The 27,829-nt window shown below is 40.1% G+C and overlaps 1 protein-coding gene and 1 non-coding gene across 5 annotated transcripts in view; both read right to left on the bottom strand.

Annotated features, from left to right (window-relative positions):
- The window catches only part of LOC128891648 (homeotic protein distal-less), a 135,894-nt gene extending 111,626 nt beyond the window's left edge, over positions 1 to 24,268 (bottom strand). Inside the window, exons 1-2 of one of the 4 annotated variants that reach the window (XM_054151301.1) lie at positions 22,005 to 24,268; positions 4,810 to 5,051 (exon numbers count right to left, since the gene is read on the bottom strand). In XM_054151301.1, the coding sequence (XP_054007276.1) occupies positions 4,810 to 5,051; positions 22,005 to 22,500 (738 nt within the window). In that variant the 5' untranslated portion in view covers positions 22,501 to 24,268. The remainder of the gene's footprint in view (positions 1 to 4,809; positions 5,052 to 22,004) is intronic. The other 3 variants (XM_054151303.1, XM_054151302.1, XM_054151304.1) reach the window with 3 other exon arrangements.
- A 146-nt stretch (positions 24,269 to 24,414) lies between these two features.
- On the bottom strand, positions 24,415 to 24,520 carry LOC128892571 (U6 spliceosomal RNA). Its single transcript, XR_008461100.1, has one exon. It is a non-coding gene; the product is annotated as a U6 spliceosomal RNA (small nuclear RNA).
- Positions 24,521 to 27,829: the final 3,309 nt, after the last annotated feature.

The following is a 27,829-nucleotide window of genomic DNA, read 5'->3' as shown; positions in this document are numbered from 1 at the left end:
GCGCTTGCTCGAACGCCTTGATTGGCCGATTACAGATTATGCACGCTGCACCCTGGAGAGATCCATCGGCCGAGGGCTTCCATGCTAGTGGCGGAGAGCTTCGCCAAGCGCAGAAATAACCGTCGGCGGCGTGTTGCGAGATACCTCGCGCACTGGGAGTCTGCGTCTATCGTGGAACAACTGCCCCGTGCTGGGAAACCAACGAAGAAACGTAAACGTTGTTTAAGGTAGTTGTTCCGAGATAGTGACGTTCAACGGTATAAATGGAAACTTTTGTACAAGTACAGTTTTACTGTTCTCACACGCGACCATGATACATCAATACGCATAACTACGAATACATTCGTAATACTCGAGAAATGATTGTGGCAACAACGCTGACTCCGTGCAACTTCTCTACGTCCAGTTATAGGTATTAATAAATCATATCTCGGTAACGGCACGGTCTTGTGACTTTTTTTTTTTTTTTTTTTTTTTTTTAGTTTATGTATTCAATTTTTATAATACATCAAATTTTCAGCAACCTCTTATAAAGTGTACTTTGGTTTAAATTGAAAAATTCACATGAAAATCTGTATGTTCCATAAGGGTCTGTGGTGAATTACAAAATTTTGATATTGTTTTTCATAAAATTGCGGTGGTTTATTTAAATCGAAATAGACTCGTATGATTTATATTCAATCAGAGTACAATCGAGTGGAAGTTTTGTTAAAATCCTCTATGAAATATATCCACGGACCAAGTATCTCAAGGATCTATAGGACGTACAACCGAAGACAAATGTATATGACATTGTAATTAATCGAATATCTTTGTAATTACGAAATTAAAATGAACAAATATATAGGTATAAGCTTGTTTTTAATGTCGAGTTCTAATTTACCACGAATTTCTTTGTTTTTTGCGGAGTGGAACACACAGGGACGAAGAGAAAGGGGTAGAGGGGTAGAGATGTGACAGGGAAGAAGATAGAGGGAATTAAATTAATAATAATAATTTCTACATCTTATATCAACCTAGGCGATTGATATAATCTGAAGAAACAACGTAACTTGAATGTACAATCCAGAAGTAAATCCTACGAGCGTTCACGAACAGAACAGATCTTATCACCCCATATATTAGAGAGTACCACTCGAGTAAATGCCAATTTAATGTAAATATATTATACTAGCAACGTGGCAATGCGATTGATAACCCGAGAAAGCAAAGTAACCAGGATAGATAGTCCAGTAGTCTCCAAGAATCCGGTCGTGAGAATCCTGTGGCGCCCCCCTAGGGTTAACGAGCGTTCACGAACAGAGCGTGCGGATCTATCACGATTTTATTGGATGCTCTTTTCAAAATCAACGAGAAAAAGGCTCGTTCCGTGGTTATTTTGCAAACAACCTGACCCATGACGCGACCAGCCATCAACTTGCGTCGCGGCTCGATTCTCTCAATGGGGAGAGGGGAACCGACTCCCGCGGTGCTCTGGCTAATGAAATTATCCGGTCCGGGACCCCCTGCGACGACATCAACAACCCACGACAGCCAGTTATCCCGTGATTACGCGATACTCGGTTACGTACCACGGCGTGCGTACCTATGAGAAAGCCTTTTAGCCTTTTGACGTCTTCGGGGTCGAGGGGTCGTTTCTGGGGAGATTAATCTTACTCGCAGCCGATGGCATTACTGTCGCCATTTACTGCATCCGACTCGAGTAATCAAACCTACGTATCATACTAGGTGGTTCTAAAAATTGAGGCAAAATGTACAGTGCAGATCTAATGTACTGATTCGTAGACAAAAGTAAACAGATAAGGAAAATGTATAAAAACTAACAAAATAATTCAGATTTTTAAAGATCCACACAGTCAGTCCCATAACTATATGTACCATCTATCTCTATTGAATATATTTGTCTAAATTAAATGGCAAGCTTAATTATTTTCCTATATAAGTATATACCTATAATGACAAATTGATATATTCGTAGAGGATACGAATACTTATGGGACTTGATTGTGTATTTGGACCAACATCTATCAATAAGAACACTCGTATAAAAGAGAGTCACTAATAACCAAAGGTTAATGCGACGTTAAATATGAAAGGAAAAAAAAATTGGCAATTTGTTTCAATATTTAAAGATTCGTACAGTCTTTGATCGCTACTTCGAAATCCTACTTCCCCCTCTCCACGACTCTTGAATCACCAAATACGCAAACTCACACCAATCGAATCGAATAAGGCTCCGTTCCAGATTTCGCGTCCCGTCAGCATGGAATAATTGAATAAGACGGCGGAACGTGTAATTGCCACCGTTGGGCGATCGTAATCCCAAGCCACTCGATAAATCGTCAACCCGCGAGCCCGGAATGAAGATTCGCGGGCCCGTGGAGTCTCGCTCCAATTAGCCCCGAGGCACGATTACAGTCTAATAAATCGTTAATTGGAAACCGTGGGACTATCGCGAGATATTCATGGCTTCTGGACGACCAGCGCCCAATTAGCTTTTGACCGCGGTACCCCCGCTCGGTCTAATAAATCGTTAATTGGAAACCAAGCGCGTGGTAATTAGCGGAAAGTCTTCCGACGATCGCGCGATCCCATCGCCACGGAGGAAAGCTGAAAAAGTCCGCGACCGTCCGCGGGAATAGGATTTACGGGCGTCTCGTTACTACGCGATGCTTTCCTCCACCCTTTGGTGCCGCTGGACGGCAACCCTATCCCCAGTGTCCAGGGCGTGGCGGATCGGTGATTTAGTAAAGTCATTTGTGCCGATAATGCTGACAGATGCCGTCCATCGAGGCTCCTGTTACACTGGACTGTCCGTGCAACAGGATCTTCTCGTGGTTCACCGAGCTGGGGGTGAACGCGAGACGCGCTGGTACCGTATCCCGAAAACCTCGCCAAAACAACAGTTTACGACATTCGAAACCCCATACTTCTATTTTGACGATGGAATATTATAGCGTAATGCGGTATGGTCGTTTTATTTTGATCTAGGAGTGGTATAATGGGATACTGCAATCCCCACGATCATTTATTTTTACCTATTCCTGAGGTATGGTAGCTTTCATTTATTTATAGTTTCTGGCAATCTCCTAGTAATACTATATAGGAATATGAATTATATTATACGTTAAATTGGCAATCAGTGATTGGAATACTATAATGAATCACTGCATGACCTGGTAATTTTTATTTCAACTATCTATAAGAAATGGTAGGCATATAGGTAATTATTTCTTCTGGTAATCGTGATGCTTGGATAGATCTACTAGCAGGTATGACCGCGTTTCAACAAATTCCTATAATTCTATTTTAATCTGAACTATTATAGCGGGACACTGCACTTCCCACTCATATTGGTTCTAGTCATTTCTAAGGAAGGTTCTACTCAGTAGCAGGTTTGAACTTGTTTAAACAAAATTCCATAGTACTATTTCAACAGTGTAATACTATAGTAGAATACCACATGACAAATTTATTTTAACCCTCTCATTTATTTTAGTTATTTTTAAAAGATGCTAGCACTTCGTACTCTATAGTAATTTGCGATCTCATACCAAAATCCTCCGCATAAACAAATCTGAACTTTTATTCTAATAAAATTCCATAATTTTATAGTGGACCAATACACTGCCTACTCGATAATATTTTATCTCTGTCTAAAAACCTCTGCCAGTCTTGTGTTTTGGAATGGCCTATTAGAATGGGCTATTAACAAGTTTGAACATGTTTGAATAAATACTACCATAATTTTATTTTAACCTGAAATGCTATGGTGCAGCACTGCATTTACTTCAATTTCCACGTACTCATAAAAATTTAAATTACCGCGTGGTCGTGTTTGGTACACTCTGCGATGTGTTCGGTCTCTGCTAATCTTAGGTGTACCAACAGTGCGTCTCGCCAATGATTTCTTAACGATACCCCCTTTAACGTAAATCATATCAAATTTTCATCGCGGACAACGCCTAATTACCGCGATAACAGCGCGAATACAATAAATTCTAGGGATAAGAAGTCACGGAACGACATGGCGCGCGTTGATTCGCGTGACGAGTCCGATATATACAAGGTGTCCAGTCAGACACTCGACAAACTTCTTTTACGTGTCGTATTAAAGGAAATATATGTAATGCTCATTTTTAAATTAATTCAAACTTCTCGCATCTTTGGCTGTTTTGAAAATTGTGTATACCAGTATCGACCATATAAACTTGACTTATAGGGATTTTTTGTAAATAATTTTGTACCCGTCGAACCTATATACGTTATTCTTTTCTAAAAATTTTGTGATCCTTGAAAAATATTCTTAAAAAGATAAAAGGAAATTTGTCTCACGTATTGCAAATATAAAACCGTACTTTTCGTTGGACCAAGCCTGTAATCGAGATAAAAAATTTTGTTTTATCATCTACATACTATCACTTATTCAGTCCACCTTTGGAAAAAAATATTGCTCCAAAATAACACAACTTCGTAGAACCACATACAGTCAGTCCCATAAGTATATTATAAATATGTACATATTTCTAATGAAAAATTCGTTTGGAAACAACACACCTGTCATTTAATTTAGACAAATTATCAATGGACATAAAGGGTGCGAATACTTATGGGACTGACCGTATGCGACATCTTCAGCTCAAAATTACCTGGCGAACACATGGTTGATGAGTTAATTGGCCACCCTGTATATCGGAGAGTTGCGCGCATGAATTTCGTTGGTTGCACGTGAGAAGATCGTTCGAGGGGTTGGGCAGTTCCTCGCGCGAATCGATCACGGGAAAGAAGGGAAAAGAAAAGGAGACTGACCTGCGTTTGCGTGAGTCCCAGGCTCGCGGCGAGCTCGGCTCGCTCTGGCAGAGCCAAGTACTGCGTCCTCTGGAACCGCCTGTTGAGCTGTTGCAGCTGCAGGCTGCTGTAGATCGTTCGCGGTTTCCTCATCTTCTTGCCCTTGCCGTTCCTCAGGGAACCGCCGCCGCCGCCGCCGAGTTCGTCAACGAGGCTGCCGCCCTTGTCGCCCAGCGGCGAGAGGTCTGCGAACATGCACCACCCTAACATCAACTTTCAGAATCCTCGTCACCGGTGGCGTACGAACTAAAGAGAAATACAAATGAAACCTGACCACCGGCGTGAACGCGAACCGAGAAACGAATGGCAAACGTCCTTGCTTAATTTGATAGGGATACGCGTTAATATTCAAAGAGGCATTGTTGTTCATTTGCTCAGAATCTAATTGAAAGATTTTAAGATGAGAATTTTGAGTTTAATATGAAGCTTCTTTGAGACACAATTCCTGAGAGCCAGCAAGCTTAGAATATAATTGATCATAAAATAAATAAGTATAAATTAGTCATAAAACACAATTAACCCTTTGCACTCGAGAGGTGACTCTCAGCCACCATTACGTTTCACGCATCAAATCTACGATACCTAATGTTTCTTTAGCTTAATATAAAGTTTCCTTGAAATCCATTCAACCGTTCCCACGTAATTTCTCCTGAAAGACCAATGTGTATACTTGTAAAAAAGTCAAATTTTTCTTTCAACTGTCACCATTACTTTCTTATAAAGGTTAAATGAATTAACCAAAGCAAGTAGTTGCTCAGTTTTAATGTTAAAGCACATTCTCGTAACATTAGCTAAAAGATACACATGTCTAGAGACCAAAGCGCAAAGGCAACCAAAGACGCATGTATAGCTTGCCCGAACGAGAGTGAGGCCTGAAGGTGGACGCGCTTGAGGAGCTAAGTGGGGACAGACACTTTCTTTACGACCTAGGATGGGCAATTGAGGTCTTCTGCGAGCTGGGACGCTTCTTTTATGTTATGGGTCACGGTGAGTTACACTTGCCGACCAATTGATATTACGATGAGACACGAAGGAGAGGAGCGACTTCAGGAGTGGTCCTAAGGCCCAGAGTGACAAATGGAGGGAGAATTCGTACTCGATCGGGTTGGAACCTCACTCTCGCTAGAGAAAGCTACATATTTGCCTGGTTGATCTGTACGCGGCTCGAGATAAGGTTCTCTGAGGTCACTCATCGTGCACTGACTATGATTTTCGGGATGCACTCGGTTTAAAGTGTAATAATGGAGGCTTGAATTAATCCTAAATAGAAATTCTAATGAAAAATGGCTTAAATTCAAATGCATCCATTTGATACAAGCCTAAATCAATAAAAGAAACATTGAATATTATTGGTTATTTTACAAATCTGCTGAGTTTTATTAAAATTTGCGATAAACTCTTAAGAACAGTCTTGAAGAATGGGAATGAATGGGAATTGTCATGAGATGCCGACAACTCAGTTTTGTTTTCGTTTATTTAATACAATTAGAACCTCTCTATAGAAATTATATTCCTATCAACAATTCACTCTCTTGCGATGTCTGTATCATCAAGTGGTGCTAAAGGAAATAACTCTAAGTGGAGCCCTTGATTCAACACATAATAATAACGGTCTCAATTAGTCCTAAAAAGGAAAATATAAGATACAACGACTTAATTAGCGCGATTTTCGTAACTCTCCCCTATTCGAGTTTACCTCTAACTGTGCGTAATAAGAACGTACGCGAAAAGAAACTAATGATACGACTGTTCCAACGATAATTGCAAAGTATAGGATAGTAATGCGTAGGGTTGTTGTAATTACGACTTGTCCCACGTCACGGTCACGTAGGATAGTGGCACGATTATCGTACCGTAAGTCGTTACGTCTGCGGTCACTATTAGTTGCGTGTCGGTTGGATAAGACGGCGCTTCGACCAATAAGTAACACTTTTAGTAGAACTTGTCCACTCGTAGGCGTTGCTAATTGTAAGCCGATGTTGAAAGTTCTGACGAATAGGATGCGCGTTTTCTTCGGAACTGAACATCTGACCCGTATGCCATGGAACGGAGATAGGGGAGATCATCGAGCACTCTCGATCCCGTATATCAAAAATTCTTCAATTGTTATTAAGAGAAGAATTTTCATGTACATTTTACATATTACATACACTCATGTGATTAAATTATTACACTTGCCTTTTAAGACATTCCTTTGGTAATTGTAAAACATAGCTTTATATCTTTTTTATAAATTTGATAAATGAATTTAAGTAACTGGCTAAAGTACAATATACATATATGTACGATTCTTTTTTTTTCACCATTTTTCAGAAGGAAAGTCGTGATTGGAAGAAGAGATACAAAAATTCACAACCCAAAAGACCAACGAAATCATACACTCGCATCGTACAAGATAAAACTATAGACAAGTCTATGTAAAATATCTAATAACATAACAAATACTACCCTCGCTTAAACAAATTCTTCAAAATAAAATGCACACGTGTTTTAGACAATAATTAACCAAACACCCATATAATTCCGAGAGGAATTACACCACAGTCGTATATATTAATCGTAATGAGTGTTCCGCGAGCACTAACTATGTTGTACAACAAGGTCCATCCCGTTTAGATGCGAATAAATAAATAAATGATTATATTTAACCAGAGAGAAGAGGAGAGGTCCAATACGGGACCGACGAAGCATCGAACTCACCCGCCTAAAGGACCGAGCGGATTCCCCGCGTTGATAAATCATCGTTGATCCCGCGTAACTCGCCGACCGATTGCTATCGTCGCGAACAATATCGCGCCGCTAACCACGGAGTAATTAATTAAAGTAGAGGAGAGAGGAGAAATTGTTATAAATTAATGTTAAAATAATTACGCGCTGACTGAGTAAACGTATCGTGCCCGGCCGGCGACGCTATCGTCGGCGCGATCGCGGCCATTATGTTTATACCCTAATTACAATGTGCCCGTAATGCGGCGCGGTGTGAATCCTCGAACGTAACACAGTCATTTAGAAATCCAAACAAACCGCTCTGTCATTCCACCGACTAGCGGGGGCTCGTTTGTTATTTTCGAACAAACGCGACAACGTACGCCATAAATCTTGGTTTGATGAAAGGAGGGGGAGGGACGGGTCAGAGGAGCAAGGACACGTGTCAAAGGATGACAAAATTCAATTAATTATGTGTGTGCTTTGGTTATTACTCGTGAAGTTATAGCGTTTCTAATGAATAGCTGCATGGAACTGTTTCTTGTTATATTCTCGTATTAATAATCAATAGAAAGGCTCGATTCACGTCTTGTACCTCAAAACTTGGATTTTTCTTTACAAGAAAAGTAGAAAATTGAGTAAAGACTCAGATCAGTGTTCACACAAATAAATTTCAATCAGCTTTTTTAAATATCTCCATCTTTTCGAAACTTCCTCCATAAAGAGGATATGTCAAGAGGAACAAGGCCATACTCTCATTTTTCCCTAAATTTTACGTGTCCCTCGTATAAAAACAAGACACTTCTTCAAAATGATTTAAAAACAATTTTCAAAATTGTTCACCTTGACGTTGATTTTTCACATCCAAATATCACAAACGATTTCAACATATCTAAATTTGATAAAAATCTACGTTGTTACTCCCATTCGACGTCCAATTTCAAGTGGGACAACTCCAAAGGTAAACGAACTAATATTCTGTTGTTGCTTTGGGCGCCAAAGCTCCTAGATAGAGCCTAACGTGTGGGTGGGATGCGCAAATGAGATGTCGACGACGAAACTCGGAATTATCCGCGTAACGTAACACTGGGACTGCGCCTCCGTCGAACCATCCCCGCTGCGCGATAATAAACGTAACTATTAATTAATGTAATTTATGGCGAGCAACCGGACATGCACAGGCGCATACGCTGTATGATTCTCGTGATTTATTGCTACCCGTGTCACCGACGCTCGAGGGGCGTGGAGCCTCAACCCGAGGATCAACGAGTCGCAAGATCGATCGCGAACCGACACCGTAGATTTTCATTAACGAGCGCAAAAATGGACGAGAACCTCGCCGACTTCCTATGGTAGCACCGCGACACGCTCGTTGCGCGTTAGTCCTACTTTCGTCGAGACGCTATGGCCAGAAATAGGCAAATTTCTTATTTCGATATAATTTTCGAGCGACTGGCAATAGATAATCTTTCTACTCGTTATTCGTTCAATAGAAATTCAAGTGGGTACGAAGAGTGAAGGTTTTAAAAAATTAATTAAAAATGAGTCAAGTAAATAAAGATAGTTTTTTTTATAGAATGAAAAAAAACAGTGTTTATGATGATTCTCTGTTAATTATTGGGAAAATTACTTACGTATTTTATTGTATATTATATTAGTTTGTCTGGAAAGTCCATGACGATTTTTGGTAGGTGGTACACGCCTGCTTATATTGGAATGGTTGAAAACATTTAACATGGGTGTATCCCTTAAAAGGTGAAAAGGTTTTGGAACAAAATGGTACTTATATAATTCAATAAATATGTATCAAAATTCAAACTTGCCTTTGAATTTTTCTTAAAAATTAGCACGAACTTTCTGGACAACCCAATACTGCTAGGGTGTATTATATACAGGGTGGTTCCTACTTTTCCGGCAAGATTGTGATAACCCGTGTAAATTACGGTGAACCGTCAAGTTCAGGTGATCGGTCAGACTTCAACGACTGCTTTGCATATTGTCGCTTTCTCCTTCGACTATATCATCTCGCCAGTTACAAACGGTGGCAAGGAAAATTGTATATTGTTAAACGCGCCACCTTCCATCGCGGGGAACGCAACTCGAGGGTTTACGGACTTCTGTCGGCCGTCGTTGCATCACACGCTGTGATTAGGTGCGTTTGTAATCAATGCCAACGTGGCCGTAAATCCATTGTATCGAGCTGGAGGGCAATTCGCGTCAATCTAACGCGACGTATTTCTCTTCGCCGTTTATATGGATTCGTCTGGGATTTACGGGCGTAATGTCAACGCGTTCGTTCTGGAAACGCGGCTAAGGAAAGACAAATTACCGCTGAGAATTTTCTCGCTTCACGATCTCACGAGGAGGTGTCGATAAGGTGAAATTGAGATTGATTGCGAAATTAAAATTGAGACGAAGATTGAGTTTGTGTCACAGAAAAGTAGTGAATATATAGAAACTATTATTTAAGATAGATATTGCACATCTGTTAATAATTCTCTTTGAGATGACTAAGAGTCTCAACACTTTTATACCTTTCGTACCTATTGTGATTTGTTATGTACTTAAGATCGTTGCGAATTATGTTGATTCATGTATGAAACAATACCTGGTTAAAATAAAAATAATTTAGTTCGAAATTGTGATGCCTTCTTGTAACATTTTATTTTCTAGAAATAGAACTGCAGTAAAATCTAAAAAATATCCACATTGAAGAATTAATATACTTAATCAGTCCTCTATAGAAAACCATTAATACCTTCCATGTTTTTGCATAATAAATAGTCGATATTCGATAGCAGTCGAGTGATGAGATACATGCATAATATAAAATCTTCATCGAATCTAGTAAGAAATGTGTTTCAAATGTGTTTCAAATGTGTGAAATATTGAGTAAGTATGAAACAAATGTAGAATACAAGAAATGTACAGAATGTGCGAAAAGAATCAGGAATGAGCGGAGCATGTGAGTGAAATTGAAGTCTTTCGTAAAAGTATGAAAGAAGTAAGGAATGTGTGAAAAGTAAATATATTAAATTTGAGTGTAAATTTAGAAAAAGATTCGCTCGATATTACAATTCTTCTCGTTACCTTTCGCAACTGGCGAGAGGTTATAGTCGAAGAAGGAAGCAACCGTATGCAAAGCAGTCACTGAAAACTGACCGATCACCTGGAACTTGACGGTTCACCGTAATTCACACGGGTCATTTGCGAACTCGCGACGCGTTCTTCGCTCCCTTTGTGTACGGCGCGGCGTACCTACGTGCACCCTGTTTCCGAAGTAGCACGTGAACGAAATCGATTCCCACGAATAATCGGTCTGATAACTAATATAGCGATTTATTGACCTTCTAGTTACAAACGCGATGGGACGCTTGCTCGCGGTGACACACGATACGACTGGCACAGAGTTGAATTCTGAATACAATTTACTCTAAGTTGAAAGTTTACGAAAGATGGCAATGTTTGAAAATAATTATAAGGGATGCTAAGAATGCTTTTGATTGTATTTGTTGTTTATTACATGAATAGATGTTTCGGAATTATTTTAGAGAATTTGTTTTTATTATTGGGTACCTTGTATGCGAAATATCAAAAAGAAACAGGTGGGGGGGGGGGGGGGCCTTTACTGTATTCTCTGTAGAATTTCCTTATAATTTACATTATTTGTAGAATTTCATTATAAACTGCATTCTTTGTTGAATTTTCTTATACACTATATTATTGAATTATACGCCTAACTATTAATCGTTTTAGTTTCTCCTAATCTTGCCAACAGTTACACAACGTTTGATCCTCCGTAGTTTTTAACATTCATTCTAGTTACTCTAATCTTTGAGGCTTAACGGACGAACTCTAACGATAACTCTAATTGAACAACATATCGCCTTTTTGCACTGTAAGAGTAAACATCGCCACGATCGGTTCACCTTGTTCCCGCCATCGTCCAGGACCGACGTTTCACCGTAGCCTCGAACCAGAATCCAATTAGCCAGGGGGTTGTCTTGTACTTTCAGCCGAGTTGTGCATTAGTCACCGACCTGCCTAGCCACGGAACCAGCGGCCAAATTAATCCGGAACGGTTCAAAGACAATAGCGCCTCCTCGAGTCCCGAGGCTGGCGGCGGGTCAGGGTGATGGATTAGGTATTAAACGGTTGTTTTCACAAGGATTAGGAGCGGCCGCCAAGCCGAAAGCGGGCTCGTAGCAGGGATCGGGCATCGGGCGAGATCTCAACGGGAGGGCTGGACCTCGGGGATGATGGTGACGCCGATGACCGGAGAACTCGGGGCTCGAGGATTTGCGCGGAAGTCGTGTTTTCTCCGATGTAGATACATCCGCAGATATCGTGCCGGGTCTCGCTCAACCGGATCCCAGGAATTCGTTCGAACCCCCCCAGCTGACAATGAGAAAAGTAGGGTTCGAACGCTCGTCACGCAAAGTGCATCGTGCATCAACTAGCAGCCCACCGACTATTAACCGTTCCTCCGATTCTCGCTTTTTCCACGCGTTTCCGAGCTACTTCGTGTTCCTGATGACGAATTCCTGCTTTCCAGCTCTACCCTCCTATGCTAGGCACGGAATCTTTCTCCAGGAAACTTTTTTTTCAATTGGTGAAAGTATATCGAGCATTTATGTCATTTTTATGGCAACAAAACGGGATATTTTTAGCGAGTGTTTTTGTAATAATACCGTACGCGCTATTTATTAGAGTGAGTCCAAGAGTTTCCTGATTCTTCTCTCTTCTTTTTGTGCCACTTTTTAACGAATGTTTAAACCGCTGAAAAGTATTTTAGTTCTGTGTTATGTACGCTGTTTTGCGGTTCTTCAACTGTGTTTTTAGATCGTGTATTAAGTTGGAGAAAGAGGAAAGATCAGGACACGTTTTTCTAATTTTATAAATAATAGGGTTTACAAAGAAATTCTATAAGTAATGCAGTTTACAAGAAAATTCAACAAAGAATGTAGTTTATAAGGAAATTCTACGAAGAATGTAGTTTATAAGGAAATTCTACGAAGAATGTAGTTCATAAGGAAACTACGAATATAAAGTGTATTACAAACAAATAGAAGTATTCGATAATGTTTTCTCAAATCATAGCCGTTTTCCAAGTCATCGTGTATTGCACAAGAAAAAGGAATTTATGTTCAAATGACCAAGAATTCCTTTTGTACGCGGTGTGCAACAAAGTCACGAATAAACGGGCGGTGGTGTATCCATAGCCCGAGAAGGATGTGCAAACAATAGCGTGCTCCTTGGTAATTAACTCGATCTTGATTCCAAAACGATATTTATTATTTAACTAATCCAATCGCCTCCATCAGCGTGTCGCCATCACTGGTAACATCGACTTGCTAATTAAACGGCACGTTGTCGGATTTTTGCGATTCGTTGCGCGTATAAACTTGTCGCGGGGATTGATTACTGACAATAATTACCGACAATAGTTACACGCACTCTTTTCAAGGTGGTGCGAAACAACATACTATTACTTATAGAAGTCGAATGTACATTTTCGAAAGGACTAAATAAATGCATCAGTTTTACTATTCAATATATTGCAAAATATCTAGTTACAGTTCTGTGTTTAGGCTATTATAGATTTCATTAAAGTATAATACTATGGAATTATATCCAAAATTTTATTTTATTTTATTTCCATTAAAAATAATATTATAAACATTTAAGAGATTTTATTCATCTTAAATACTTGAGCTTGTCATATATTTCAAATGTATTGCAAATCGAATACAGATACATGATTATTTATTTTGAGAAATAATTGAATTCAATTGTTATCGTGATTTTAATTGATGATCTTGATCGCTCGATTATAATTTTATATTTGCATATATATGTCAATATAAAAATTGTTTGGCAAAATTCGATATGAAGCAAATACCTAAAAAATATTTCTATTTAACATAATTAATCACCTTTCTACAGTTAATTCATTTGAAAATATCAAGATATCAGATAAATAACATACTTTCAAAAATTGTAACAATTAACATCCTCGTGATATATTTCAAGATTTGCACCTTCTTCTGACACAAATCGAATTATTCTATTCTCAAATTTGCATAATTGCGTTAATATTATTCCCCTTGGTAACCACTAAACGTCTACACGAAAAGAACTGTAGAATACGATACCATTTCATCGAACAACTTCTCTGCACATCGATGCGCGCGTGTAGGTATCGAAACAGCTCGATGTAAAGTGATACTTATCTCCGTGGTATCGATATTAATACGGTATTATTCCCATCACCGACCATGGTCGCAGTTCTCCAAGAACTCGAGTCTCCAGCTAGCGTAATAATTTATGGAACCCAACCACGGTGAAATTGTTATACTAACGAGAGAAAATGATCTATAATCTACCCGTGGGACCATCTTCCCGTGATCGCAAACGTATCGAAACGCGATCACTGGCAACCCTTTCGCAGCCGACGGGGACACGTTGATCGGAACTTTTTCAATCGTAGTTTGCAACAAACGCGATATGGGCTCGAGGAAGGAAAAGACGAAATTGCCGAGAATTCAGAGGGTTGGTCGACGCGTCGCGAGATTCTTCGACAAAGGGAGAACCGTTCGCGAAGGGACGAACCCTTTTCGACGAACGCGGCACTCTTTCTTTTCCGTAGTAATTTTGATAATCCTACTGGCCTCGAGATTGCCTATAATAGACGTTCCCGCAGTTCTAAAGGGGGGTGGTTCCAGCTAGTCGGTGTCTTTGCGGTCTCTATAATGCAAAGACGCTACGCGAGACAGGTGGAGAGGAAGAAGAACCCCAGTCGTTATTCATTTACGTGACGCTAGGGGCTCCCGAGACTGTCGCCAGCCAACGGAGGATCCTTCTGTTTATTCTCAGAGGCATACGAATTGTCGTCAATCTGGAACTTACTCCTTTCGGTGTAAAGAACTGTCTAGGACCAGTCGACAACGAAGGTTCTTCTGTTGGATCTTCGTTTTACCTCGAAAGGGATTCGTTGCGATCGAGTACCAAGAATGAAATATTTAGGGGTGAATACGAAATTGCATAAACATTTACAGTCTTAACGTCACAATACGTTGCATGATTCCGAAGGTACACCATTCGATACAGCGTACTGGAAATGGAGTATAATGAAAGAATAAGATACTAATTTTATTAATTAAAAGTTTTGATTTTATTACTAAATGTCAAGAGTATGCTATATGATATACTCTACGAGCAGCTGGACAAGATTAAGAAACAAACGTTATGAGTAAAAAGATAAAAGAATTTCAAGCTGTCTTGACTTGATGATAACCATTGCAATGTAGGTATGTTCATATACAAAATTTGTTAATTAGAAAATTTTCTTTATTATTTTTCTAACAGACAACTTGGTAATTGTAATAATTGTTCTACTAAAGTTCGTATAGATGCATTATAATGGCCATCAGGTTGAGACTTAGAGGGTTGGCACTGTAATGCACCAAAATGGAGAGCAAGTAAGAGTTATAAATGATAGAATATAGATATATGAAATTAATTTCCGCACCTTATAAATTGAATCTCTGAAAATGAGATAATATTAAATCATTCAAAAAACGTAAAAAGATAAAAGAATTTCTAACCGAATACACTGGACTTTTCACGCATCTATTTAGCCTCTAGGAACTATAGGAAGGGTCCTCTTTGGCATAAACTTCCTCTTTTCTCACTCTGCAGTGACAGATATATACATTGTGCATATATCTTCGGTACATTTGTTTTTGCAGTGAAATAAAATCCCCATAGAAAACTTCAAAAAAGTGAAGGACAACAAGGAGTAGGCAAAGGAGTCACAAAAAAAAAATAGCAGATCTCCAGAAAAAAAAAACTACAAGAAAGTAGAAGAAGATGCGAAATTTGCAGTAAAATAAAATGTTGAATCGTAGTAAATATTCCAACACAACGCGATTCCATTTTCTGATCGTGCAAGAAGATGGCTCCAAATGCAAAGACCAGAAACTGAAAACTATTCGAAAGTGCCTTTACAATCTTTCCTATCTCCACTGCTGCGTTCCTCTAAAATTATCAGGCATAATCACCCACAATAGAAATTTTGCACGTCTTGCTACGCATAATTGGCAATTTCCACACGTCCGCAATGCCCGTCGCGCCGAGGCTGACAAGCGCGATCAAAGAAACCGTGCGATACCGACGCCGCTCGAATCACCGTTTTTAATCGGGCATCGAGGCTCGATACTCATTTTCCGATAAGGTCAGCGAGTATGGAACGCGATCGCCGGAGAAGTCCAACAAACCGGTGCAAAAGAGTGTCCGTCGAACGAGAAACGCAATTAGCTCGACTAGCGATTTCACGCAGGAAAGAAAAGTCGCGATCCGTCGCGCTAATGCGATTCCGCGAGGAGCGGGGAGCAGAGACGGGAGGGAGAGTTGGAAGAAGCGACGGAAGAAAAGAACAGCCGCGTATCTGGCGGACTGAATGTATCCGTCTCTCGAGGACGCGCCAGCCTCGCGACTCTTCTCCGTTCAGCCAACGGGCTTTTTGTTTCGTTCGTTAGCCGCTTTGCGGGACTTTTTCGGGTCCCGAGAGGATTCTCTTTCCTAGCCGTATATCTTATTCCGCTTCCCGGCGTTATTGTGCCCAGGCCATCGACCGACCGCTACCTGCTACTCCAGATTCCCTCTTCCGTTTTCGTTCCTTTTTCTTTTTTCTCGAGCAGTCGCGGCAGGGAAATCAGCATAGACCTTCGAAGGTGCTCGCTGGCGACTCTTCCCCCAATTTCTCGACTATTTCTCAAATTGTTGATTTACGCGATTGCAGATTTTTTTTGGTAGAAATTGGAAGACGATGACGTGTGGAACGAAGCGTTTTTAAATGGTGATGATTAGACTGCGGATATTTATGAAAATTCATGTTTTTATATGCACAGATGAAGGATAGAAACGTAGGTTGAAATGTGTTTTGATTTCTAAATTAAACATGATCGAATATAAAGGCACATGACACTTTTCTATAGCTAATATATGAAAAATTATACTCGAAAATTTCAAAACGGTCATTCGACCGACCATGATGTGTTGAGTGTTAAATAGAATACCTTGTTGGTGTACCTGGATAGTATTATTACTAGACTGTAGGTATGTATGCGTTTATGTACATCTTTGTATATTTTTGTGTATTTACACTTGTCACAAATTGAAATGGCCATTAGGCTGAGACTTATTGTAACCAAGTTATTGTAACCAGTTAAACTGGAGAAATGAATTAATTACTAATGTAAAAATTCGCAAATCTTGAGATATCAGAAAGTCGAGGAAAATACAAACACTATTTACGACTTGGACTTAAACCCAGACTTAACAATGACGCGTTCACGCGCGTATAATGCGCCCTAGATGAACCGATTTCACGCAAGGGGAGACCACCATGTTGCCAAAGTGTCACAGCGTACCACAATGGGACATATAATGGATATAAATCGAATAGAGGTCGAAATTCACACTAATCAATTCATCATCGTTCGAATGACGTCTAACATGTTTAAAATAAAATGTTGACTTAATTAAAATATCGTATTTCACGTTTGCAATTGCTATTTTTATTGATATAAAAATTAAAAGTGTTAAAATAATATGAAGCTATTTAAAAAGTGGATGTTAGCATATTTATCAACAGTAAGTATAGTAACATCGGTCACTTAATTGCCGAAATTTACTAAAAAGGCACATCGGTTTCGTGTAAGACAACGTGAAAGAAATTTCAACGACGCTTTTAGTTCAATAATCACTGTACTAATCGGTTTCATCTCGAATAGTTTTGGACACAAGACACTTTTTCACTTTATACGCTATCAAGGAAAATATATTTTTGATTACACGCGGAGGATGTGAACTATAATATCACGATAGAATCTGACAGTTCTTGAACCGTTCTTGAAGTTTCAGCTTCTGCTCCTGTCTTCTTCAAGTCATATTTCAATAAGCACAAGGGAGATAAAAGCCACGACTAATCTGTCAAATATGCAATACTTAATAAATTTATTAAAAACAATCACCCATAACCCGACTTTTGTGGATTCGTCTATTTAAAACTGATCACTTGTAACACACACTTTGTCCTAGTTCAGCACTGTTTGTTTAAAACATGAAACAAACCCGCCTATTTCTTCGGTGCCATTGATAATTTATCAAACAAATGTTCGACTGTACACAGAGTAGTGTAAATTTTTAGTGACATGTTAATAAGTGTAAAATCTTCTAACTGTAATACTTGCAACGAAGTCTAGCTAAACTTTTCAGGGTTTTAAACATAGACTTTGAGGCAACTTCTTGGTTTATAAACTACGACAGAAGTAAATGGTGAAACGAAGTAACCTAGTATCGAATGTTGTTACCAACTAAACGTTAAATGGTTGCCTTTACCGTGTATTCTTGAATGTTTCACGCTAATTACGGGCTATCACATAATTTAATCAATTACTATTATCGAATAAAGTTTAAGTATACCTTGTCCCATCAACATAGTAAAGTTTGGCGATATAAGACTTTACACTGCTATCTATTCATCGGGAAGGCAAAATATTATTTACTATTGACAGTCATTTATTTTAGGTGATCGCGATAAAAATGCATAAATGCGAAACATTTGTAAGCTCAGAAATCAGATTCAATTATGAGGCACAATCGGGTTTATTTGAAGAATTTTTAAACTAAATTAGCGGCTTAATTGTTAACGATTATTTTAGTCAATATAGGAGACAATAATGGTATTTATAAATTAAATAAAATATTCTCTAACTGTATTATTATTTCTACATATGGAATTTAAGAGTTGACAGCTTCTTTAATGAAACTTTTTCCAATTTACGCGAGGAACATTGGACGGCACGAGATCCGACGGTCTCAAACAATACCTAAAGCTTCCTTCTTATTCGATTTTTGTTGTCAATTTAATTCAATTTTTAATATAACAAAATTCAGTTGGAGAGTTCTCTCATTATAGCAACGTTTAGAAGATAAAGGGCACGACTTGAATGTTATAGAAATATATTAATTCGTCTCAGTTTTAAATTTTATTCTCGAAGTAACTATTCGTAAAATTCGTTGAGAAAGTGTACAAAAAAAATTTGGTAAAAGGAGTTAAACTGTTTATGCAAGGGACAGAACCGTAGAATAAGTTTGCTTTGCATTGTATAGAGTGTCCTTGTACTGAAACCTAAACAAAATAAATTGGTCCATCTTCTAATAGGCCATTAACAATGATTGATAAATAATTCTTATTGGATTTAGTGTAAATATAACCCACAAAGTGTATAGTCACTCCAGTTTAGGTCTACAGCTGTCATTTCCTATGTTCGCCATCCTTGATTAACAAAATATTATTTCGTTGGCTATTCGAATGATTTCCAGAATAATTACTTTAAGAACAAACCGTAATCCCAAGAAGACACGAAGAAAGACGTGACTGTCCTCGCTAAGAGATTTCGATGCTTACGAGAGTTTATCACCACGTAAAAATATACAAATTCTACAGATTTATGCGACGAACAAAATTTTCTTTCTCCGTCTAATACCAATTACAAACATTTTAGAACATTATCTATCTGTTCTAGAATTTGTTTATTACTCAATTGCAAATCTTGGAACTGACCGACGGAAAAGCATAAGACGTCAAATTTAAACAAACGAGTATCTCAATTTGTTACTATCGATAAAATAATGTTTATTATAATTTCTCAAGATTTTTGATCGTACGAACTAATGAAGGTCTCTGAGAAATTTTTGATTAATTTGTCGTCGAGCGAAAAAGACTCGACATTCGAATAGCTAAGACCTGTCACTATGAAAGAGACTGAAAATTCTGTTTGAATTCTCCAATTCCGTAAATTTCTAGTGAAACGCGTAGAAATTGATGAATTATAGCGTCAAAGACCATACAAAAACCTGAAGAGATCGCGACTAGGTAAAATCCAGGTTCGATTACCACACTCAATTAAAAAGTTTATTTCCCTATCAGTCTCGACTTTTTTCGTAAGAATTTTTTGATTTAAATTCGTTGTCGAGCGAAGAAGCTCGACTCTCGATGCTCAAGCAATTGAAATCTGTCGCTATGAAAGGGATTGAAAATACTGTTCAAATTCTGCGCTTTTTTAAATTTTTAATCAAACGTATCGAAATCGATCAAAGATTATACGAGAGAACTGAAGAGAACTATTCTAGATGGAGGTGAAATTGTACCATCGCAATTTGTAGAAAGGTTTATTTCACTGTCAGTCAAGATTTTAACTGTCGACACCGTCGCTACGATGAAACCGTATCTCACGAACGGAAAGACGAATTTCAATCGCGTTCGTAGTAATTCCTACACGGAAGTAGACCTAACGCGACCGTTTCTCGAATCTTCTACGCCTTATAAAACTAATGCGTCGAAGAGCCTACGTCGAACAAATTGTCGTTAAAGGACACGTGAAAAACAGAAGAACCGAAACATTGTTACGATCCATCTCACAGAATGTTGCAAAAACTTTGCCGTAGGCTCTTCAACGGCTCCCAGTTCCATGGAATCGTTAACCCTTTGAGTGCTAAATAATATTAGTCAAAACAATCGCAGGAGACCAGTGGGAACCCTGGCAATTGAATGTACGAAGTGACGCTCTATTTATTATTGTAATCCTTTTCTTAATTTGAAAAATAATGAATAGAGTGCAAATTCGATGAAAAGTAGAATGTGTATGCACCTACGTCAAACGAAACGTTACTATTCTTACATTAAATAATAGAATGTATTCTACAAGTATTATGCATATTTTTTGTATGTTTTTCATATCGATGTACACCATAAATATACAGTATGCAGTCTACTAATGAATCTAAATAATTAAATTTGAAAACACTGAAAAGTTTAGCAAATATATGCACTCATAAATCACACCTATGGGTTCATAGCACTCAAAGGGTTAACCACTGCCTCCGCTGAAGACTTGGACCGTCGACGGAGCAACTGGTACAATTGGACGAGTTAAATAAGATCCCCGGGCTCGGTTAAACACCGGTCCTTGTCATTCTTTTCTAATCTTATTTCTTTTCAACGATTCCAGATGACAGTTAGATAATCCAATCGCTTAGCCCCATCTCTATCGCTCGTTTCTTCGATCCCGAGTCGCTATTTTTGACAACCAAGAAGAAGAATGCCTCCGAAAAGTTCAAATCAATCCGTCTATCGTTTGCACAAGTGCGTAGATTGAATTGAACCTCGGAACGCGATCGACAAGGACGAGACCGGACGATTAGGTTACGACTCATAAGGAAAATACGCGAACTGTAACTCGAGTTGCCGAATGAAACTTTGCGAGCATGAAGATCATCATCGAAGTAACGTAATATGATGAAAATTGCAGGCGATCTTGATCTCTACACGTCGCTGCGTTTACAGGAATTTTCTTTTTTTTTTTGCTTAAACGTGGATGAATTAACTTCAGCCAAATCCTTTGCATTTCGAACATTCGTTTATAATTCACCATATGTGTAATTAATAGAATGTTTATGCATTTATGACAAATAGAGGGTAGATCTAGGCGACCTACTCGGTTAACACGTTCGCTGCCAGAATAAAATTCGTGAAAATCTTTACGAAGTTAAAATTTTGTCTCGAGACTGTTGATGATTAGATAATTTGACAATTGTTGTAGTACTTGATTTTTTAACTTCTCCAAACTAACAAATCCTATCCTTTATTTTCATTATCGTCTCACTTTTGGATATAATTGTTCAAGTTACTTAACGAAAAGTTCTGTCAGTCATTTCTGAGTAACATAGTGATCAACGTGTTGAACAAGCAGCGGTCGAAAGGGCATACGCACGAGCGTCCAGAAGCGTATCTCTTTTGTCTTTAGAAATTAAGCGACGAAAGCCGAATAACAGTAGCCAGCAGGCAGTCATCGACAAGTGTAAAGTTCTATGTATCGTCGATTTATACAAAATATATGACTTATATATTATTATACTCATATATTAATATATGACTCCAGAATCTATTCTGCACTCGAACACACTCCAATCCTACAGTAAGCTTGTCACTTTGCGTTTCGTGTATCTTTCCCTATTCACAAGTTTTCTTCTCTCTGATCGTCTCGGATTATCAATGCTATTATCATCGACAGTGACATTCTCGACCTATTCACAAAGTTTCATCCTCCACTTCGAGTTACAGTCAACGTATTTCCGTTCTTAGTCCACTTGTATCAGGTTAGATCTAAACGTTCGCTATCATGAACGATAGCACGCCGCAGAATGATACTCTTCGGCGATACCTCGGGGATCTTATCGAGCGCGTCGCGTCGCGTCGCGTCGCGTCGCAACAGTCCGAACGGAAGCGGCGGTCTAACGATTTCCAGGAACAAGGACAGCCGGATCTAGGTTAACTATCATCTATTATAAAAGTAGGAATAAAAAAGGCTGCGAATACATACAGTTGGGGTACTCACCGTCCTTGGGCGGTGAGGGGCATTGGGGCGCGTACGATCCCAGGTGATATCCGTAGGCGTTGTGTTGGTGCATGGGCGCGAACGGATATCCGGCGAGCGCGGACCTGGGACTGGGGAATCCGGCCTCGGCGTGTTGCTGGTTCCCGCTGCCAGGACCGGAGGTCTGATGTCCCAGCGCGCCGACCTGGTGCGAGAACTGATGGGCACCGGGTACGTTGTGTCCGCCAGGGTAACCGCCGCGTAGGCTCGCGGGGTTGTAGAGATTGTTGTGCTGGAGCTCAATGAACGCGGATTTTCCGCTCTGGGAGACGGGCGTGCTGGACGCGGTGCTGTCTCCGCCGTTGCCACCCTGGGGTCCAGGTGTCACCGATCCCAGGCCCGTGTGATGAAGATGCTGCTCCATGTCGGAGCCACCGCCGCCTCCTCCGCCGCCGCCAGCACCGCCACCGCCGCCACCCGACGGTCCACCGCCTCCCGACATGCTGTTCGGGGTCGGGGTGCTGGACGGACAGGGGTCGCCCGCCCCGAATGGGCTCCCCAGGTCCGTGAAGTTGAGCGTCGTCGTGCTGCCCGGACGCTCCACCTTAGTCGCGACGTCGATGCCGCCGCCACAGCCCACGGTTCTCGCGGACAAACTCGCCGACGACGTCGTCGCCGCCGCCGCCGTCGCGCGAATCCCGTACGGGGCCCGAATCTTGGGGCCTCTGGTCCCCGCGGGTCGCGAGCCTGGATGTCAACTACGTATCGGTCGTTACCTCGACGGTGCTCGACATTGATTTCTCCAAATCACCTTTGCGACTAATCCTCCACTGTTCGATCTCCTTCACTACCACGTGTACACTGTCCCTCGACCCGTTCGTTACAAAGTCTCGATACTCGCTAGCGTAGGATCACTAATCACTTCACCCAGCAACGGAGCAGCAGTTCTTCCTCGTTCTACCTAATCTCTTCACCACGTATACACTGTCCCTCGATTCTCCGCGAGAAAGTCCTGATATTCGCCGGAGTAGGATCACTAATCACTTCACCCAGTCGTCGAGCAGTCCTCCTTCTGCCTGATATCTTCACCACGTGTTCACTGTTCCTGGAGCCTTCCTCGGAGAGTCCTCCTTCCACGAGTTTCGATCACTGACCACTTCACCCGCGACGGGAATCCAATGACGGTCTGCTCGCGGTCGCACAGTGATTTCACTGGTGTCTCGTGGATCACCGACGGGTACGGTCACTGGGTTCGCGGTCGACGGATCGCGGGTTCGCGGCACTGACGGAGGAACGGTATCGGTCCAGCTTCGCCGACGGGAACCGGTAATCTGTCGTGGCCCGCTGGTGACGGCACACTCGCGCGAAACCGCGTAGCCGTGATTTAATTGCACGCTCGCCGGATGACACACACGCGTGCGCGCGCGCGCACGCTCGTTCCTCAGCCAGCGAGTGCTTTTTCCACGCGCGTCGCGGCGATTATTCGCGGTGGAGCATCGCGGATGCCCGAGCTGGCGACGATCCGCCCGGCCAGCGCAGGGAGGAAGAAGAAGAAGAAGAAGAAGAAGAGAACGAGAACCGAACGACGAGGAAGAGAGAAAAGCACACACGCGCGCCTGGCCCAGTAACTGCAGTGCACACCGCGCGGCGCGGACCGGTATAATGATACATAATGAAGCCAGAGCCTCTCCCCGGAGCCCGGTGCGCGGTTTCGGAAAGTTGCCGCGGTGGCGCCACTCGTGGCCACGCCTCTCGCGCCGCTCGCCGCGCCGCGCGATTGGCGCGCTGGCTCTATCCCCTCCGCTCCGCTGTGACGTCGAGCCGATTCACTGGTCGCGCGGAGGCCATTATGGTGTCCCTATGGGCGGAGCCACGGTCGAGCCATGCCCGCGCTCTCCCGACGCCCTCGGGGCACACCGTCGAGCGGAGGTGTTCTCTCTACCTGTCCAGGGACCCTTTTCGTTCGTCGTGCGCGCGCTATGTCGCCACTACTCTCCACGGACTCCGTCGGGGGTATGGCTCAGGAGGAAACAGAGAACCGCCGCCCGCTTCTATGCACGGACCTCCGAGTTTCGGCCACCGTTGAGATTCTCCGTTCTCTATCGACCGCAAATCCGCCGGGAATTAAGGGTTGAGAGCTCCGTGTCATCTGGGATGCGAGTGGATCCCGCTGGAACGAGAAAGATCGGATGCTTATAGTCTTCGCGATAGTACTCGTCACGAATTTGGACTAGGATTGTTCGAAGAAGGTTTATCGGTATATTCTCGCGAACCAAAAGTAATTCGTTATCGTCTCCAGGTATACTGAAACGTTTCAATAACTTGATGTTTGTCAGTAAACCTAACAGCTGGGTCAAATAACCGTTTACAAACTTTTGTATACAATTCTTATATACACGCAATATATGAATTATATACATGTATGGAACGTTTCACATATTTGCGTGTATTCTTGAGCAGGGGCCATGCTAATCTTCTCTGTATCATTCCAATTTTAGTATATGTACTGCCGAAGCAAGTACAATGTATGAATTATATACAATTACATATTTTGTTTCACGCATCATTCAATTTATTAGTATCGCGTGAAGTATTATTACATTTAATTGAAAAAAGTGCCTTTGAGACTAATCATTTGTCTGATCATGAAAAAAGCAGATACAAATGAATTCAGGGGCGCCTGAATTGTTATGAAACGAAATGTTGAGTTGCAATTAATCTTTACGTAGTGTTTCAGGAAATCCATTTGAAATTTATGGTTTAATGATATAATTCGTTTGAAAAGTTTCAGAACACGGATACGTACACACGTACAGTTCACATCATACGTCTTAAAAATAGAAACGTTGCTTGTTTTGTGTTGTATAAACAATTGAATTTCAAACGGAGATATCTGCGAAACAATTTCGTATTTTCAGTCTCGTAACTACCGTAGTATAACTCCGAAGAAATATGAAACACAATATAGTCGATAATCATAAATCATATTTTTCTAGATTCAACAAGAGAGTTGAAATATGAGCGAAAGTATATTTTATCTTTCAACCGCTGTAGCATGCAGTATATTATGGTTGATATTTTATATCTTCTTGCACTTGTGCACATTCTGATTTATATAAGCGTTCCTGTAAACATTCGCCAAGTAATTACGAAGACAGTAAACATATTCAGATTTGTCAAGGACGAGAATCATTGCAAAAATTTAGCAAGTAACTAAAGTTGCTGGTGGTATTCAACGAGCATCAAACGTTTGATGACTATAGTCACCGTTAGTACGTACATACATCTCAAGCATCAGGTGTTAGGTATCTAATTATAGTCGCCGTTAGTAAATCTCGTACGTCAGTCATGGCGCGAATGTATGTATTATGTACATGTTTTGAGCAACGATGTATCGTTGCAAGGAACACTTGGGAAAAATACCGTCGACGATATATCGTTGCGTACTCGACGCCGCGACGCCTCTAAAAGAAATGGCTCAAATTAAATTTATGTAACGGTACAAATGATCGAATTTCTTCTGAGAAATCTCGTGTGAAATATTCCGCGAATTGAGAAAATTGTTTATGGGATTAACTTTTTGACATATTCCGTGATTATAACAAAACACAACATGCAATGTACGGGTATACGCTAGACTGATAAGCAGATTACGAATATTTATGCATTTAGAATGCATAAATATATAAAATATGTAAAGTGAAATGGACGTAACAACATTTATAAAACAGAACATACTTTAATTTACATTTCTATTCTTCGTCTGTGTATATATACAAATATGAAATGTAGAAACATCTACAGTCTAGTAATAAGATTTGTAATGAATGATACTAAAATGTTTTTGTCACTGAAGTTATAATGGGTCCTATCTTCACGAATCAGATGTTTTGTAGTAGGCAACCATCTTGACGCTTCCTGCGCGTCATGAGGTTATAATTCAGTCATGTGTTTTGTGACAAATCTTGTGACAAATTATCAAAAGTACACTATTTAGGATTTATCTAACTTACACATTTTACATCAAGCTATAACCAAACGACGATTATATTTATTCCTAAATACTCTTTATAAAACATAACTTATCTATTATTTAATTTTTCCTACCGATATCAAATAACCTTTATTATTGGAATTTAGTTTTATGTTTAGATGTTTTCTATTTAACTTACACTACTACAGAAACCAATTCGATTCATATTTTTAATATTATAAGACATAATAATAATTACATTAATGATGTATTAATATTATTAGAGGTTTCTATTGCTTTATAATTATTTAACATTGAGACTCCTCCAATGTCATAAATACCTGCACTGTAATGGCCAGCAGGTTGAGACTCATATTATGCATTTAAATTCGTTATAATGAATATTAGGTTCACTTACAAGGTTGCTCCTCTAATAAAACAAAATGACGACTAAATATTTCTACTTACACTAGAATTTTAATATAATATAAATGTACGAGTATAAAGACACAGAATTAATTTCTGCAACTAATAAATATAATTTAGGTAGGATCTCCAAGTATAATAGTGTAATTCAATCTAAGTCGGAGTAATTTCAGATTTTTCTTTCGATAAAATGGAATTGAACGTTTATTGCAATTACTCAAAAATGTAGACTCGGGACAGTTTGTCTCCGACATAGAGACTCGCATCGAAACGAGGAATAAGGACGCGCATCCAATGAGAGACAGTAGAACGTCACCGTGACAGTTTGGCAACAGCAACGTCCTTGGCTCCGCCCATTAACCCACCGCGAAAGGAGTGGACCGCTGGCAGATGGAGGTGGAGCGGCTCCAAAGACACGTTTTTTCCGTCCCCGTGTACACGCAACCACGCTGCTAATCGCTGAGGATTTATATTTCAAGAATGGACCTTCCCGACCGATTCGTCGGGAGCAACTTCGAACCTCCATCGAGGTATATTTTTATTTTACGAAGACATTTACAATCGAACTATTACGAGCATTACGTTAGATTAAAAGTAGTGTTCAAGTTTGATTAGAAATTATTACTATCGCATAGGTAGGAGGAGTCTCTTTCCAACTGATTTTGGAGCAATTTTGGACTTTGGAGCAACTTACGAGCAATACGTTAGATTGAAAGTAACGATGAAGTTGGTTATAAATGATTATAATTGCGTAAATAGGAGAAGTTTTAGGTCTTTCTCCCCAGGGCTAAAATTTTCATTCAAGACAATTGGACACTGTACAATCTAACATTCATCGTAATAGTTATTGCTGCAACTTCATCTAAATTCGCGAATCCTATTTAGATTTAATTTTTTTAAATGCTCACCTTCGCAATTAATATATAGGATGCCTTGTCATCCATCATATGAGTGACATGAAGCCAAAAAATTCGAATTTCGTTAAAAAGTAGCTGAACAATTTCTATAATGTAAACCGATTGCAAAAACCACCTCGTAGATTCTTTAAAAAAGTTTCTCCTTGATGTCATAAAATATTTCGGTTTTTCTCTACTTTTCGATTCGAACAATGTTCCCAGTTTTCCAAGAGGCCACTTTCGAGTTAAATAAAAATTGCATTCCGTGAAATGACGTATGAACCACGATGCAGTAGCCAGTGACCTAAATTTTCTTCGAAAGATGCCAATCTCCGAGTGGCATTATGGGTAACAGAAAATTTTTATCGGGCCAATTTCACGATAAACATACAGCGCGGGAGAAAATGATAGCCCGTACAACGTTGTTGTTTTTATTTACAGATATACGTAAGGATAAATATATTTTGCACACTGTGTACATCGCGTGTCCTGTTTTATGTAAACACACTGACGATTGCTTTCGTGGAACAAGCTTT

The sequence above is a fragment of the Hylaeus anthracinus genome, unplaced genomic scaffold, assembly GCF_026225885.1.
Source record: "Hylaeus anthracinus isolate JK02 unplaced genomic scaffold, UHH_iyHylAnth1.0_haploid 12002, whole genome shotgun sequence".
Lineage (NCBI taxonomy): Eukaryota > Metazoa > Arthropoda > Insecta > Hymenoptera > Colletidae > Hylaeus > Hylaeus anthracinus.
The sequence above is the reverse complement of the archived record's forward strand: the minus strand, read 5'-3'. Positions and strand labels throughout refer to the sequence as shown.